A 19,210-nucleotide genomic window follows, 5' to 3' on the forward strand; every position below is an offset into this window, starting at 1 on the left:
TATTCTGAATCACACTCTTTGGGTGGAGAGTTACTTTATATCACGTTTGAAATCTAACCAGCAACCCTGTCCCCTTAGAAGCAGTACAGGTACAGTGTGAACACCAACAAAGGAACTAAAGTTTCTCCCAAGGAACAGTATAGCATTTATGGCAGATTCCTTCAGAGTGCTAATAAACATATGGGCCAATATATGAATGTTTGTGAGGTTTCTATTCAAGAGTAATTTCCCCTAAAATACCATTTGGATTGACAATGCAGTTTTATGGTAGCAGACACCAAAAATAGCAATTTCCTATTATTGTCACCTGAAGAAGAGCTTTGCACATATCAATATAAGAATGCAGTTGAATCCCCAGGTTCTATAGTTAGCCTGAATTCTAATCCCAGCTGCATAACAGATAACTGAGGAATTTTGGAAATGCTTCCTAATGATTATAAGACCCAGTTTCCTTATCCATAACATCAGCATGGTAATGGTATGTATCTCCATCTCACAAGATTGTGAGGATTAACTGAGACAATGAATATAAAGCTCTTAGAACAATATCTGAAAAACAGTAAACACTCAATATGTGTTGGTTTATTGTTACTATCCTCCTTGTTATCCTCAATAGGCTTCTAGACAGTTTCAGATCTCTTCAGGGTTTCCTTATCTGCTCCTTCTGTGCAGCTGCATGTGAAAGGGTTGAGTCAGTCTGGTGGAGGAATATAAGAACTGCTACCCCTTAATCGAAGACTCCCAAGAAAGCTTTTTGTGTAAAAGTCTTTTATGTATGTTTCTGCCCTATACTACTATAAAGCCTGGGCATGTGATTCAGTCACTCTTTTATTGTCATCAAGAAGGGAAAGACCGTATTGTCTGGTATTGATTTCAGTGACTTGTCGTAAGGAGCAAGAAAAATCTGAGATTGGCTATAGTGAAGTTTGACAGTGCCAAGAGGGAGAAAGGTCATCAATATATCACAAATACAGGTGAAACAACCAATGTCAGCTCCTTGTTGACTTCCTAGGTAGTGCTATCTCAGCAGTTAATGGTGTGGCAAGTCAGCTTAAAGCCATTCACTGAGTGGGGAAATGGCCAGTTAGATTTGAGAAGTATAACACTGTGTAACTGACCTCTGCTACTATCTTGGACAACGACTTTCTCTGTATCCTGGGAAACCAATCATTTCCTATTAACAGCAGCCTATTTACTAGAGAAAGCAACATACTGAGCAGAGAAAAAGCCAGGCTGTTTGTGGGCAAGTGCCTTGAACGTCAGTGGAACAATTCTTATTGACCAGAATAAGTTAAGATTTATCCAGGAAAGGTCATAGAACAGTGGGGTTACAGGCATGGATTTGGAGATTGAAAAGGCACAGATTCATTGCATATTAACTGTATGATCCTCTGCACGTACGTAGTCTAATTAGTAGTTTCTTCAACTATACAATAGGATTCGTGAATATTTTTAAAAATGATGTACATAAAGCCCTTGGAAAGCTGCCTAGTACATAATGTTCAGTAAAAAGTCTCGGTTGTAGTTGTTAACACAGGAATGGTTGTTAAATTTTCTCAAATGCTTGTCCTGCATCTATTGAGATTATCATATGATTTTTATCTTTCATTTCATTAATGTGGTGTATCACATTTATTGATTTGTGGATGCTGAACCATCCTTGCATCCCTGGAATAAATCCCATGGTGTATGATATTTTTAATGTAGTGTTGAATTCAGTTAATATTTTATTGAGGATTTGTACATCTGTGTTCATCAGGGGTATTGGACTATAGTTCTCTTTTCTTGTGGTTTCTATGTCTGATTTTGATATCAGGGTAATGCTGGCCTTATAAAATGAGTTTGGAAATGTTCCCTCCACTTCTATGTTTTGGAGAGCTTGAGAAGGATGGTATTAATTCTTCTTTGAATTTTGGTAGACTTCACCAGTGAAGCTACCTGGTCCTGGCCTTTTGTTTGTTGGGGAGATTTTTGATTACTGATTCAATCTTCTTACTAGTAACCAGTCTGTTCAGATATTCTATTTTATCATGATTCAATCTTGGTAGGTTGTATCTTTCTAGGAATTTATCCATTTCTTCTAAGTTGTTGAATTTGTTGGCATATAATTGTTCATGGTACAGTTGAAACTTGAACACCATGGGTTTGAACTGCATATGTCCACTTATATGCAGACTTCTTTATACATACAGTACTATGGGAAAAGATGGCAGAGGAGTAGGGGACCCTATTCCAACCATCCTCGAAATTGAGCTGGATATTTACCAGACCACTCTGAACACCCACGAAATCAGCCTGAGATGTAAGAAGATAGATCTGGATCTCTACAAACAGAATATCGCAGGTGTTTGGTTTCGAAGTATGAAGTGGGGAGCTGTGATTCTGCGGGCAGATATCGGAGGATAAACAGAAGGGGGAGGGAGTCGAGCTGTTGGGATCCTACACCACCGGTGAGCGATAGCCTCCCGTCCTGGGGACTGGGCACAGACTTGCAGACCGGTAGCAACAGGGAAAGGACTTTAGGGCAGCGCCCCAGATGGAAACCCAGAGCAGCGGGGCTGCATGTGCAAACTGGGGGTGGCTGGTGGTTTTAGAAGCACAAAGGGCAGAGATGTGCCCTGACCTGGAGGTGAGGACTGGGAGTGCTGTGGAGGGGTGCACAACCCAAGACCCTGCAGTTTATAGCAGCACAGACAGAAACGGAGATAGTGTGGCCTGGAGAGCTCACTGAAGAGCAGACTGCGATCTCTGCTCTGAGGCGAGTGTTGGAAATGATCTCTTCTGCTCTTTCAGAAGAGACATGGAAAACCGCCAGGGAAAACCACCAGAGAACAGAAGCCACAAAAGACCGGTTTTCACTGAGCCCATCTCCTGCCACATGGGGCAGGGCAACTTTGCCCAAACAGGGTTACCTGAGTAACAGCATGGCAGTCCCCTCCCCCAGAAGACAGGCTGGGGAAACAAGAGGCCAGCAACCCTAAGGTCCCTAGAAAACAGGTGCATCTTGCTTGCGTTGTGGTCAATAATTTGGACTCTATACATTCCCTCAACTACCCATCAACAGAATGACTAGGAGGAGGAACCCCCAAAATAGGAGAGACTCAGAGACTATGACTTACGCCACAGATAATGGATACAGATATAACCAAGATGTTGGAGATGAAATTCAGGCTAGCAATTGTGAAGACAATAGCTAGAATGGAGAAATCGATTAATGGCAACAGAGTCTCTAAGGGCAGAAATGAAAGCTGAATTGGCAGAATTTAAAAATGCTATCAATGAGATCCAATCTAATCTAGATAATCTAATAGCTAGGGTAAGCAAGGCAGAAGAATGAATTAGTGATTTAAAGACCAGTTAATAGACAAGAAGGGAAAAGAGGAGGTCAGGGAAAAACAACTCAGAATCCATGAAAATAGAATCAGAGAAATAAGTGACACCATGAAACATTGTCAGAATTATTGGGATCCCTAAGGGGGTGGAGAGAGAGAGAGAAGACTAGAAGATATATTTGAGCAAATTGTAGCTGAGAACTTCCCTAATTTGGGGAATGAAACAAACATTCGTGTCCCAGAGGCAGAGAGGACCCCCCCCAAGATCAAGGAAAACAGGCCAATACCCCGGCATGCAATAGTAAAACTCGCAAATCTTAGAACCAAGGAAACCATCTTAAGGGCAGTTAGGGGGAAGAGATTACTTATGTACAGAGGGAGGAACATCAGAATAATGTCAGACCTATCCACAGAGACCTGGCAAGCCAGAAAAGGCTGGCAAGATATATTCAGGGTACTAAATGAGAAGAACATGCTGCCAAGAATACTTTATCTGGCAAGGCTTTCATTTAGAATGGATGGAGAGATGCAGAGCTTCCAAGACTGGCAGAAACTGAAAGAATATGTGACCACTAAGCCAGCCCTGGAAGAAATAAGGGGGGTTCTATAAAAGGAGAAAGACCCGAAGAGTGATATAGAACAGAAATTTACAGGGACAATCTATAAAAACAAGGTCTTCACAGGCAACATGATGACAATAAATTCATATCTTTCAATAATCACTCTCAATATGAATGGCCTAAATGCTTCCATAAAATGGCACAGGGTTGCAGATTGGATAAAAAAACAGGACCCATCCATATGCTATCTACAAGAGACTCATTTTGAACCTAAAAATACATCCAGACTGAAAGTGAAGGGATGGAGATCCATCTTCCATGCCAACGGACCTCAAAAGAAAGCTGGGGTAGCAATTCTTATATCAGACAGATTTTAAACTAAAGACTGTAGTTAGAGACACAGAAGGACACTATATCATTCTTATAGGGTCTATCCAACAAGAAGATCTAACAATTGTAAATATCTACACCCCCAACATGGGAGCAGCCATCTACATAAGCCAACTGTTAACCAAAATAAAGAGTCCTATTGATAACAATATGTTAATTGTCGGAGACCTCAATACTCCATTCTCAGCAATAGACAGATCATCTAAGCAGAAAATCAACAAAGAAACAAGAGCTTTGAATGAGGACACTGGACCAGATGGACCTCATAGATATATACAGAACATTCCACCCTAAAACAACAGAATACTCATTCTTCTTGAGCGCACATGGAACTTTCTCCAGAATAGACCACATACTGGGTCACAAATCAGGTCTCAACCGATACCAAAAGATTGAGATTATTCCCTGCATATTCTCAGACCTTAATGCTTTAAAACTGGAACTCAATCACAGGAAAAAATTTGGAAGAAATTCAAACACTTGGAAGCTAAAGATCACTCTGCTCAAGAATGTTTGGGTCAACCAGGAAATCAAAGAAGAACTTAAACAATTCATGGAAACCAATGAGAATGAAAACACATCGGTCCCAAACCTATGGGATACTGCAAAGATGGTCCTAAGGGGGAAATACATAGCCATCCAAGCCTCACTCAAAATAGAAAAATCCCAAATTCACCAACTAACTTTACATCTTCAAGAACTAGAGAAAAAAGCAACAAACAATGCCTAAGCCATGCATGAGAAGAGAAATAATTAAGATTAGAGCAGAGATCAATGAATTAGAAACCAGAAACACAGTAGATCAGATCAACGAAACTAGAAGCTGGTTCTTTGAAAGAATTAAGAAGATCGATAAACCACTGGCCAGACTTATCCAAAAGAAAAGAGAAAGGACCCAAATTAATAAAATTATGAATGAAAGGGAGAGATCATGACTAACACCAAGGAAATAGAAATAATTATTAGAAATTATTATCAACAACTATATGCCAATAAATTGAGCAACCTGGATGAAATGGATGCTTCCTGGAAGCCTATAAACTCCCAAGACTGAAACAGGAAGAAATTGACAACCTGAGTAGGCCAATAACCAGTAACGAGATTGAAGCAGTGATCAAAAAGCTCCCAAAAAACAAGAGTCCAGGGCCTGATGGATTCCCTGGGGAATTCTACCAAACATTCAAAGAAGAAATAATACCTATTCTACTGAAGCTGTTTCAAAAAACAGAAACAGAAGGAAAGCTTCCAGACTCATTCTATGAGGCCAGCATTGCCTTGATCCCCAAACCAGGCAAAGACCCCATCAAAAAGGAGAATTTCAGACCCATATCCCTGATGAATATGGATTCCAAAATCCTCAACAAAATCCTAGCTAATAGAATCCAACAGTACATTAAAAGGATCATCCACCACAACCAAGTGGGATTGATCCCTGGGATGCAAGGGTGGTTCAACATTTGCAAATCAATCAATGTGATAGAACACATTAATAAGAGGAGAGAGAAGAACCATATGGTCCTCTCAATTGATGCAGAAAAAGCATTTGACAAAATACAGCATCCTTTCCTGATTAAAACTCTTCAGAGTATAGGGATAGGGGGAACATTCCTCAAGTTCATAAAATCCATCTATGAAAAACACACAGTGAATATCATCCTCAATGGGGAAAAGCTGAGAGCCTTTCCCTTTAGATCAGGAGCATGACAAGGATGCCCACTCTTACCACTATTGTTCAACATAGTACTAGAAGTCCTAGCAACAGCAATCAGACAACAAAAAGAAATAAAAGGTATTCAAATTGGCAAAGAAGAAGTCAAACTCTCTCTCTTTGCAGATGACATGATACTTTATGTGGAAAACCCAAAAGACTCCACCCCCAAATTACTAGAACTCATACAGCAATTCAGTAATGTGGCAGGATACAAAATCAATGCACAGAAATCAGTTGCTTTCTTATACACTAACAATGCAACTATAAAAAGAGAAATTAGAGAAACGATTCCATTTACAATAGCACCAAAAACCATAAGATACCTCGGAATAAACCTAACCAAAGAGGTAAAGGATCTATACTCTAGGAACTACAGAACACTCATGAAAGAAATTGAAGAAGACACAAAAAGATAGAAAAACATTCCATCCTCATGGATCGGAAGAATAAACATTGTTAAAATGTCTATGCTACCCAGAGCAATCTATACCTTCAATGCCATCCCAATCAAAATTCCAATGACATTTTTCAAAGTGCTGGAACAAACAATCCTAAAATTTGTGTGGAATCAGAAAAGACCCCAAATTGCCAAGGAAATGTTGAAAAAGAAAAACAAAGCTAGGGGGCATCACATTGCCTGATTTCAAGCTATATTACAAAGCAATGATCACCAAGACAGCATGGTACTGGCATAAAAACAGACTTACAGACCAATGGAACAGAATAGAGACCCCAGATATGGACCCTCAACTCTATGGTCAAATAATCTTCAACAAAGCAGGAAAAAATGTGCAATGGAAAAAAGACAGTCTCTTCAATAAATGGTGCTGGGAAAATTGGACAGCTATATACAGAAGAATGAAACTCAACCATTCTCTAACACCATACACAAAGATAAACTGAAAATGGATGAAAGACCTCAATGTGAGACAGGAATCCATCAAAATCCTAGAGGAGAACATAGGCACTAACCTCTTTGACATTGGCCACAGAAGCCTCTTTCAAGATACATCTCCAAAGCCTAGTGAAACAAAAGCAAAAATGAACTTTTGGGACTTCATCAAGATAAAAAGCTTCCTCCCCTGTACCTCTGAAACAAATAATGCAATATATGTTAAGAAAGAAAAAAAGAAGAAGAATGTAGCAGAAGGGGAAGAATGAAGGGGGGGAAATCGGAGGGGGAGAAGAACCATGAGAGGCGATGGACTCTGAAAAACAAACTGAGGGTTCTAGAGGGGAGGGCGTTGGGAGGATGGGTTAGCCTGGTGATGGGTTTTGAGGAGGGCACGTTCTGCATGGAGCACTGGGTGTTATGCACAAACAATGAATCATGGAACACTATATCTAAAACTAATGATGTAATGTATGGGGATTAACATAACAAAAAAATTAAAAAAAAAAAAAAGATAAAAAGCTTCTGCACAGCAAAAGAAACAGTAAACAAAGAGGCAACCCACAGAATGGGAGAAGATATTTGCAAATGACACTACAGATAAAGGGCTGGTATCCAAGATCTATAAAGAACTTCTCAAACTCAACACCCCAAAAACAAATAATCCAGTCAAAAAATGGGCATAAGACATGAACAGACACTTCTCCAAAGAAGACATACAAATAGCTAACAGACACATGAAAAAATGTTCATCATCATTAGCCATCAGGGAAATTCAAATCAAAACCTCATTGAGATACCACCTTACATCAGTTAGAATGACAAAAATTGACAAGGCAAGAAACAATGAATGTTGGAGAGGTTGTGGAGAAAGGGGAACCCTCTTACATTGTTGGTGGGAATGCAAGTTGGTACAGCCACTTTGGAAAACAGTGTGGAGGTGCCTCAAAAAATTAAAAATAGAACTTCCCTATGACCCAGCAATTGCACTACTGGGTATTTACCCCAAGGACACAGATGTAGTGAAAAGAAAGGCCATATGCACCCCAATGTTCATAGCAGCAATGTCCGCAATAGCCAAACTGGAGAGCCGAGATGCCCTTCAACAGATGAATGGATAAAGATGTTGTCCATATATACAATGGAATATTACTCAGCCATCAGAAAGGATGAATACCCAACTTTTACATCAACGTGGATGGGACTGGAAGAAATTAAGCTAAGTGAAATAAGTCAAGCAGAGAAAGTCAATTATCATATGGTTTCACTTATTTGTGGAACATAAGGAATAGCATGGCGGACATTAGGAGAAGGAAGGGAAAAATGAAGGGGGGGAAATCGGAGGGAGAGATGAACCATGAAACACTATGGACTCTGAGAAACAAACAGGGTTTTAGAGGGGTGGGAGTTGGGGGGATGGTTTAGCCCGGGTATTAAGATGGGTATTAAGGAGGGCACATACTGCATGGAGCACTGGGTGTTATACGAAAACAATGAAGGGTGGATCACTACATCAAAAACTAATGATGTATGGTGACTAACATAACATAATAAAATAAAATTTAAATAAATACAGTACTGTAAATGAATTTTCTTTTTCTTATGATTTTCTTAATATTTTCTGTAGTTTACTTTATTATAAGAGTACATAATACATATAGCGTACTAAGTATTAAGTGTTAAAATGTTAAGTGTTAATCAGCTGCTTGTGGTATCAGTAAGGCTTCTGGTCAATAGTTGGCTATTAATAGGTAAGATTTTGGAGAGTCAAAATTTATATATGGGTTTTTGACTGTGTTTGGTGTAGGCACCCCTAACCCCCCTGTTGTTTAGGGATTGACTGTAGTCTTTTATGATCCTTTGTATTTCTGTAGTATCAGTTGTAAACTCTCCTCTTTCATTTCTGATTTTGAGTCCTCTCTTTCTTGGTGAGTCTAGCTAAACACTTGTCCTTTTTTTTTTTTTTTTTATCTTTTCAAAGAACTAGCTCTTAGTTTCATTGATCTTCTGTATTGTCTTCTTAGTCTCTATCTCGTTTATTTCTGCTCTAATCTTTGTTATTTCCTTCCTTCTAACTTTGGCTTTCGTTTGTTCTTTTCTTTATACCTCAAGGGAGGTATAAAGTTAGATTGTTTATTTGAGAATTTTCTTGTTTCTTGAAGTAAACCTGCGCCCTTATGAACTACTTTTACTGTGTACCACAAATTTTGGTATATTTCCATTTTCATTTGTCTCAAGGTATTTCCCTTTTGATTTCTTCTTTGACCTATTGGTTGTTCAGTAACATGTTGTTTAATTTCCACATAGTTGTGAATTTTCCAGTTTTCCTTATGTAATTAATTTCTAGTTTCATCTATTGTGGTCAAAGAAGATACCTGATATGATTTCAGTTCTCTTAAATTTATTTAGACTTGTTTTGTGGCCTAACATATGATCTGTCCTTGAAAATACTTCATGTGCACTTGAGAAGAATGTGTATTCTGTTGTTTTTGGATGGAATGTTCTATATATATCTGTTAAGTCCTCCTGGTTTAATATGTTGTTTAAGGCTGATGTTTCCTTACTGATTTTTGTCTGGGTGGTCTATCCATTTATAATCCCATTTACAGTTGCATCAGAAGAATAAAATAACTAGGAATAAATTTAACAAAGGAGGTGAAAGTCCTGTGTATTGAAAACTACAAGACATTAATAAAAGAGATTGGAGAAGACACAAATAAATGGAAAGATATTCTGTGCTCATGGATTGGGAGAATAAATATAGTTAAAATCTGCATATTACCCAAGGTAATATGCAGATTCAGTGCAATCCCTATCAAAATTCAAATTACCTTTTAAAATAAGTAGAACAGATAATCCTAAAATTTGTATGGAACTACAAATAAACCCCCACAAAACCAAAAAGCCAAAGCAATCTTGAGAAAGAGAACAAAACTGGAGGTATCATATGCCCTGATTTTGAACTATATTACAAAGCTATAGTAATTAAAACAGTATGGTATTGGCATAAAAACAGACACATAGATCAATGGAATGGAATAGAGAGCCCCAAAATAAACCCACTCATATCAATTTATGACAGAGGAGCCAAGATATACAATGGAAAGGACAGTCTGTTCAATAAATTGTGTTGGGATAACCGGACAGGCACACACAAAAGAATGAAACTGGACCACTATCTTACAGCATACACAAAAATTAACTCAAAATGGATTAAATACTTGAATGTAAGACCTGAAACCATAAAACCCCTAGAAGAACACATCAGCAGTATGTTTTCAAGGAGTTTCAAGCTCCTTGATATAGTTCTTGGCAATGATTTTTTTTAATATGACCTAAAAATCACAAGCAATAAAATAAAAAATAAATAAGTGGAACTACATAATCTACAAAGCTTCTGAACAGCAAAGAAATCCCTCAACAAAATGAAAAGACAACCTATTGGATGGGAGAAAATATTTGTAAATCAGATATCTGATAAGGAGCTAATATAAATAATTCACACAATTTAGTAGCAAAAAAGGTAAAATTTAAAAAATCAAACTACCCAACTTAAAAATGGGCAGAAAATCTGAATAGACATTTTCTCAAAGAAAACCTACAGATGGCCAACAGTTACATGAAAGGTACTCAACATCACTATTCATCGGGGAAATGCAAATCAAAACCACAATCTGATAGCACTTCACACCTGTTAGAATGCCTATTATGAAAAAGACAAGAATTAAGTGTTGGCAAGGATGTAGAGAGAAATGAACCCTTGTGCACAGTTGGTAGGAATGTAAATTGATTCAGCCACTATGGAAAACAGTATGGAAGTTCCTCAAAAAATTAAAAATAGAAATACCATCTGATTCAACAAGTCCACTTTTGGGTATTTACCTGAAGAAAATGAAAACACTAACTCAAAAAGATATATGCACCCCCATGTTCATTGCAGCCTTATTTATAATAGCCAAGATATGGAAACAACCATCAGTGGATGAATGGATAAAGAAATTGATAAAAAATGGATTAAAAAGGATGAAACCTTGCCATTTGTGACAACATGAATCTATAGAGTATTACGCTAAATGAAGTAAGTCAAAGAAAAATACCATATGATTTTACTTATATGTGGAATCTAAAAAACAAGCACAGAAACAGACCCATAAATATAGAGAACAAATTGAGGGTTGCCACAGGGGTGGGGAGTGGGGAGATAGGTAAAATAGGGGAAAGAGATTAAGAGGTACAAACTTCCAGTTATAAAACAAGTCATGGGGATGCAAAGTACAGCATAGGTAATATAGTCAATAATATTATAATAACTTTATACAATGACAGATGGTAACTATACTTTCCCTAGTGAGTGTTTTGTAATGTATAGAATTGTCAAATCACTGTTATACAAATATTATATTGTATGTTAACTATATTTCAATTAAAAATTAAGAATACAAAATTAAAAAGCCAAGCTCATAGATACAGAGAACAGATGAGTAGTTGGCAGAGGTGTGGGAGGGGGGTGGGGTTGGTGGAAGAAACTGGTGAAAGGGGTATAAATTTATTTAGAATCTTTAACCAAAAGAAATCTGCAGTTGCCATATTAATCGGACAAAACAGATTTTAAAATAAAAAGCATTACTAGAGCTAGAAGGGATTTAATTTGCTTAAAAGATATACCAATTCTAAACATATATGCATCTAATAAAATAGATTATATGCATCTAATAAAGTAGATTGAAAATTCATAGAACAATAAGGATAAATCATAGAAAAAACTTGTATGAGTTATGAATCTCCCTTAGGGGAGATTTCAACAAATCTTTGTTAAAATAAGAGAATAATAGGCACAAAATTCAGAATAATTGTTCTTTGGTGGAGAGAGGCAGGGAGGTATGATAAAAGAAAAAAGAAAAAGTTTTATTTTGCTTAATTAGAGCAAACTTAAGATCATAAAATCTTAAACTAGGTGATGCATCCATATGTGTTGATTTGATTATATGTTTTAAAACTTAAATCTGTTATTACATATAATTTTATATGTATCAAATATGCCAAAAGCATTTTTGTTAAAGATTTATTTATTTATTTTAGAGAGAGAGTGTGAGTGGAGGGAGGGGCAGAGTTTATTTAGGGAGAGAGAGAATCCTCAAGCAAACTCCCTGCAGAGCTCAGAGCCCAGTGCAGGCTTGATCCCAGGACCCTGAGATCATGACCTGAGCTGGAATCAAGAGTTGGCCCTTAACTGACTGAACCACCCAGGTGCCCCCCAAAAGCATTTTAAAAAATACACTGGGAAAGAAGGACCTTAAAGAGATTTGTCTTATATCTCTTTGAGAAACAAATGTCCCTTCTAGTCTAGTCTTGCCTCTCTCCATGGACCTCACTCTCTTATCTTTATCTAGAAAAAAACCTGTTAGTTTATAGTTGGGGTTTAAAAAGCAGTTTTTCTCATTATTGCTAGAACATTGCCAAGGTATCTAATCCAGACTCATTGCTCATAAAAATAAACTTAACTCTATTTATTTATTTATTTATTTTTACTTTGTCTAGATCATGTAAAAAGTCATTAAGCAGTCTGATGGGCACCTGCGTGGCTCAGTCAGTTAAGCATCCGACTCTTGATTTCTGCTTAGGTCATGATCTCACGGTCATGAGATTGAGCTCTGCATCAGGCTCTCTCATTCAGCAGGGAGTCTGCTTGGGATTCTCTCTCTCCCTCTGCCCCTCCCCCTACTTTTTCTCTCCCTCCCCCTCTCTCTCTCTCATAAATAAATCTTTAAAAAAAAATTCATTATACAGTCGGAAATGCAGTGTCATAGGGAATTGGTTAGTCCATATTTACTTAGCTGGGTGGGACACAATCTTTGATAAGAATATGCATTAGGTAATTCCATCAAGACATGACTTCACCAAAAACATTTTTTTAATTTAAAAGCATTTTTTCAACTTAAATGATTTTTACAAATTTGCTTTTTAAATTGATTGTATATTTACGTGCTTCAAATTTCAAAAGGTATAAAGTCTATACAGTGAAATTTCCTTCTTGTTCTATTCCTTGGTTGGTAAGTTTCCTTCCCTGGAAGTAAAAAATACATTACTGTGTATCCTTTCAGAGATACTTTATGTGTATATAAGAAAATATATATAAAGATCATCTTATGTGAATTATAGCACACTTTTTATGTCATTTTGTACCTTGCTTTTTTCACTTATCAAAATAGCTTAGTGATCATTGAATATCAGTACACTTTCTCTTCTTTATATGAAAAGCTAGTATTCTACTGTACAAATATACCATAATTTATTTAGCTAGTCCCTGTTGGACATTGAGGTTGTTTCTAGTCAAAAGGACATTTAAAGCCAGATGTTGCCATAGTCAGCCAGGCAAATACTGATAACATTTATTTTGAATATATAGTACATTTAGAATATTAGATCCATATAAAATGTTTACTATGTAAATATGAATCTTGCCTTTGTAGAAATGACCATGCTGTTCAATTTCATGTAAATATGTATTAAGTGTATAGCTTATATTTCAGGAAATAGCATTTTACATTAGTCTGTTTTTCTTTTCTTTTCAAGGAATATGGCACTGTTACCAGGAACATAGCAATCTTCAGGGACGGCCAAATTCTCACTTAACTATATATGACATCGGGTTTCAGACTGATATAAGCATGTACTTCCAACTGAAACAAACATGGTTTGCATTTAGTGAGTGGATTTGAAAAACTGGTTTTGTTAAATAATGAAAGAATCTTTGTCTAAAGGAAATCTTGGGTTGGTGTAACCTGTTAGATACATTTATCACTAATGTCATTAAAGTAAATGTGTCTATAATCTTAATAGCTACAGTAAATGGCAAAGTCATTGAGGGGAATTTATTATATAATCTAAGAAAATAATACTTTACAATGATGTCATGCTATTTGCCTTCACCTTAAAATGATTTGGATGTGGATGTTTATAGCCATTAACTTGATATCCAAGAAAGGTGTTTTAAAAGGAAAAAACTGATTTTTCAAACTTGTTTTAAAAACGGAAAAAAGAAAGACCAATTTTTTTCATAACAACACTTTTAAACTATTACAGGAATTGGAATAATGAGTAATAAAATAAATTTACATTTTGAAATGTTTATTCAGATTATTGAATTAGTTAAGGGTAATATTAACAGAATTTTTAGAGCAAGATGATTTCAGAGATAGCTTTAATTTTATATTCCTAAAATGGTTTTATTATAATATTTCTCCCATTTCATGTTCTTTAATCAAGATTTAAAAATAATCTCTAATTACATGTTGCTTTAAAAAAAATTCTTCATATTGTTTAAGTTAGAGAGCCAAACAAGGCACATTCAAGGAGGCCTGGTAAGAAGCCCAGAGGTAGCCTCAGAGGTGAGCAGTATCTTGATGGAGGCATCATGGGTCCAGGTTTGGGTCCCATCTCCATAAATGTGAAAACTTGGTTTTGTCACTTCCCCGCAAGTCATCAGGCTTTCAAGGACAGGCTCACGTTATGTAACCAGTGTGCCATTTTAGTTGTTTATACTACTAGGCTACTCTTCCTGACCAGAATGCAGACCTATTCCATCCAGGACACTGCTTTCCTGGAATCAAGGCATGTGGGGAACAAAATTAATAATGAGTAGCCTTTTTAGCAAAGGGCTTTGCTTTGAGAGATTTTATTCTATAGGCTCTTGGCAAGCTTGATGACCTAGCCCGCACAGAAGCCCCCCCCCCCCCAGATTCCTTTTGGCCACCACATTCAGTTTTTCTCTTTTCCTTGGGCAGTGCTGGATCAAAATGCCACATCCTTGTTCTTTGGCTTCCTACTTCCAGCTCACATGCAGATTAGTTCCCTTCATATAACAATTTTTTTCAAATATACTGCAGAAAGATGATTTCATTTGTAGCCATTTCTTTTTAATTATAAAAATCAGGCATCTTGGGACTTGTATCCTCATCACTTTTCCTGAATTTGAGTGATTCCATACCTTCTCAGCAATCCACTTGCAATTATCTATCATGTCTAAAGATGATGAATCTCATCATTATGTATTGAAACCTCTAGTTTTATTCTCAGGTGGATCTTAATTACAGGTTCTGTGGTCATTCCACTACTGTCTCTTAAGGGCTTTCAACACAAAAATTATTGACATGATCAGAATCCACCACTGGAGAAGTTAAATGATGTCCTTTGAGGAAGATATAGAGTTTGCTTTTATTTTCAAGTCTAGCAGTACCAATCGTTCCTCAAATGAGCCCCCACTTTCACAATCCATTTATTGGACATTAATTGATTACTTGCTCTGTGTTTGGACAAAATTCTAGGTATTAGAGAAAAGGGCATAATATGAAATTATACTCACTGATGGAAACACTGAAAATAAGCAGAGTTATACATATAAAAACTATCATTTTTATGAGTCTCAGATTGTGTTAGGAGATGGTTCTAATCTCATTTCTGCTATTAGTTATCTCAGTCTCCTCCTCTGAAAAGTTAGTTATACCAGCTTCTCTACAGGGTCTCAAAAAATAGATTTCCATTGTTTGCTCTTACTTAAACACAAGAAAGGAATATAATACATAAATTCAAAGGACAATAAAATTTCTCTAATCCTTTTGGATATGCAATTTTGTAAAGGTATAAGCTTCACATGCAATGTTGTTTATCAATGCAATTTCAGAATATAAAGCGATTCTTGGTATATCTCATTTTCTTAGGTTTGTCTGAAGATAATGATTTTAGCTTAATATGGCTATACCCCATAATTTTGGACTCAGTGTATTGTTTTAAGAGAATCAAATATGCATGACAACATACATACATACATAATTTAACTAAAAGAAGATGTAAGATGTAAGATCCTCTCACATCTCTGGGTTACTGGTTTCTACTAGGAGATGTTAACTGATGTGTGCTGTGACATCAGAATCTTCATGGTGTAACATCAAATGAAATAATGAGTGTCCTGTCACTCAAAGTGCTCAGACATGAGCAGAATAACTGTCTAACAAAGGATGTAATAGAGCAGATTCTTTTGCAGGTGGGAATTTAAATTTCCATTAAGTTTCTTCTACAATTTCAGAGTCTATGATTAGCAGTGCTATATTTCCTTAATTTTAAGATCCAAACTTTTCACTTTTTAACATATCTGAAGTCAGGATGCATCTTATAATCAACGAAAAGACATTTAATGTAGGATTTCATTTTTCTTGAAAAGTTACTACTAAGTTAAAGATGTGTCTTTGAATTGATGAAATATAGTAATTAGGACCATTTGGCTTAAAGTAAAAAGAAACTAATTGAAGGTAGCCAAAAAGAAAAGAAAATTGGAACAAGCTAGGGGCAAGGCATTGGTACTTATAAGAATATAGAAGTGTCTCACCAAACTCAGAAAAGCAGAAAAGCAGCTGGACTTTCAGGTGTACTTGGATCCAGGAAACAGAAAGCCAAAAGAACTCAAGATTGCCTCTCTGCTGTGTTTCTTTAATACACATACATGTTATTCCGTCTTTGCAAATTCACTTATTTCACATAAAGGTGACATAGTTCATTAAGTTTATATAACTCGAAGTTCAAGAGGTCCACAAACTTCAATTCAAAACTGAAGTAGACTCCCTTAGTTCTAATCCTGAGACTTTTATTAGACAACTGGGGTTGGGTTTACATCCTGATTCCATCAATGGTAGCCATGATGGGTAGAGTCACAAAATAAAAATGTGGCAGCCAAGAGCCTGCCCTGTCAGTCAGCAAGGTCAATTAATGAAGAGGCATTGTGATGCCCAGGGTGGACAGTTCAAAGAGTTTCTTCTGTAATGATTCTCTTACTCAATGAAGTGAAAGTGAAAACATCTGAAATAGAGCTGCCTACAGCAGGCCTTCCTTCTCTCATTTCTACAAATGGTGTGAAATGTTTCTACAGATAAAATGAAGCCTGACCAATTGAGTTGCTCAAACTCTAGCTAAATGTTTTAATCTAGATTTCTTAGCATTTCTTGGAGATTTTGAAAATGAATTTCTAAGATTAGCATTTTGGGAGAGGTAGCACTGCTTAAATTATGGAGTGTCAGAATTGGCAGAAAAAGTCATGAAACTCAGTCCTAAATTTTTGCAGAGAAAGTTTGTTTTTTGGGTTGATTTGTATCACACACTAATTTTTTTTTTCCTGTTTAAAGTGATAATACTCTGCCTTCTTGAAGTGTTTATCATCCTCATGCTGATCTTCCTCAGGGAACGAATCCGCATCTCCATTGCCCTGCTGAAGGAAGGGAGCAAGTAAGTCCCTGATAGAGAAACTCACATAATGTATATCAGTCACTCAAATCAGTCACTGCCTATTGTGTAGATAGACTTCCCCTTTAACACTTGTTAAACAAATCTGCTTTCCATTCAAGAAGACTGAAGTTCAGACTTGGCCACTTATTAGAAAGGTCATGCTAACAAATCCCTCAGTATCCCCAGACCTCAATTATCATAGGATGAACTAAGGCTGAAACCTGTGTAGTGTCTGTATTAACACTTTCTGAATACCAAATGTATGTTAGAATAACGTGTGAAAGTAAGTGATAAAGTGCTATGTAAAAGTAATAACTTGTATTATATATTGTATTATTCCCCTGCTGAATCATATGTTAATATTGATGGTTGAGATCATTTGCAAAACTTTAAATCACCATAATTCTATAAAGTCAATTATGTGCTATTACCATTTCTATATGAGTGACAAAATTTGCTAATAGACAGAATAACTGATCCTAGGAACACCAGACTATACATTTTCTATCTACAGCTCTTAATTCAGAACACTTTATACCCAGAACCATTTTTGTTAAAAAATGCTATAAAATAAACACTAAAATTCATGCTGGGAGATAATGATACCTACAGTTTCTAAACTATTCCAAAGGTCACTTGAGGATAATACTTTAAACTTTTGAATAATGCATGGAAGAAACAAGAAAAGCATTACTATAAAGCCAACAGACCATGCATTCTATTTAGAATGATGAAAAACTAAGTTATTAATGACCAAAGACCAAATTATTTTAAATAGTCTGTAAGGATTATTTTAACAAAATTGTCATCTATAATAAGAGTGCCACTTGAATCCAATGGTTTAAATAGTTAACAAGCAGTTTGTTAAAGTCTCTCTCCTACCCATAACTGAAACACTATCATTAGCCACTGAAAACTCCTCATTTGCTGGGTTTATTTCTTAAATAATATATTGTACAATTCACTGTAACTTGCCCCACTGTTACACGTGTGTGTGTGTGTGTGTGTGTGTGTGTGTGTGTGTGTGAAAGGGCCAATACAACTGTGACATGTTGATAATTTTTTTTAAGGGAAAGTAAGAGCTGGAATAAATTGGTATGAGAATACAGGGTAAACATAGAGATGTTCAATGTTTCGCTTAATAGCAGTATCTGGAGAAAGGAGAGAACTTAGCTCAAATAGTGTGGTGACAAGGTAACAAATGCAAAAAGCATCTAAGATATGCCAATGCATTGCATTAGGAGTGGAAATAGTTCCATCATAGTTCTTAGTGGTTATATCAAACAGTATTGGGTTTCCAGTGTCATATGCTGAAAAGATTATTCAAAAGTAGGAACAGGGCAACTAGGATGGTGAACATTTCAGACACCATGACTTATGAGGAAATATTAAAGGGATGATTATACTGGAGTATAAAAGAATAAGGAGTTCCTTGAAAGGCTGCTGTATGGAAAAGGTGATCATTTTTTCTCCAAAAGGTAGTGGATATGAGTAACAGGCTAGCTGATAAGGAAGAACTTTCTAATATTTTGGTTGTTAAGAGAATAGAATAAGCACTGTCATACAAAAGTAAGTTTTTATTACTCCATATGGTCACCAGAAACTAATGAACATATTTAAAAGATAACATAGAAGGGATTCCTGAATTAGGAAGGGATTCTCACATTTGATCAGATGATCTCAAGGTCCTCTCCAATTTTGAGAGTCTAAGAATCTAAACAAAAGGAAGAACTATGATTATAATGTATCAAATCTTTATGAGTCATACAGAAATAACCAAAGAGGAGAAGGTTTAGGGTATCAAATCTTTGAGTCATACAGAAACTTGGGGGAACTTTGGGGAACTTTTGACAGGAATCAAATATGAACATTAAAAGAAGGCCTCTAATTACTAAAAACAAATAAATAACATTTAAATAAAATTTAAAAGCCAATTAAAAATTTTAATTTTTTTAAAGAAAATGCCAGAATGATCAGCAAAAAAGAGTCAATGGTTATTACCACCATTCTTAGAATGGATTCATTTTAAAGCTTCTTTCTAGTTTTAACAGAT

The 19,210-nt window shown here is 36.2% G+C and overlaps 1 protein-coding gene across 2 annotated transcripts in view; it reads left to right on the forward strand.

The window, feature by feature from the left end:
- SLC44A5 (solute carrier family 44 member 5) overlaps nt 1-19,210 on the forward strand; it is a 350,669-nt gene that overhangs the window by 304,409 nt on the left and 27,050 nt on the right. For both annotated transcript variants that reach the window (XM_078072903.1, XM_078072904.1), the window contains 2 exons: nt 13,459-13,590; nt 17,058-17,157. In XM_078072903.1, coding sequence (XP_077929029.1) covers nt 13,459-13,590; nt 17,058-17,157 — 232 coding nt within the window. The remainder of the gene's footprint in view (nt 1-13,458; nt 13,591-17,057; nt 17,158-19,210) is intronic.

Source organism: Halichoerus grypus, chromosome 5, assembly GCF_964656455.1.
Source record: "Halichoerus grypus chromosome 5, mHalGry1.hap1.1, whole genome shotgun sequence".
In the NCBI taxonomy this organism is placed as follows: Eukaryota; Metazoa; Chordata; class Mammalia; order Carnivora; family Phocidae; genus Halichoerus; species Halichoerus grypus.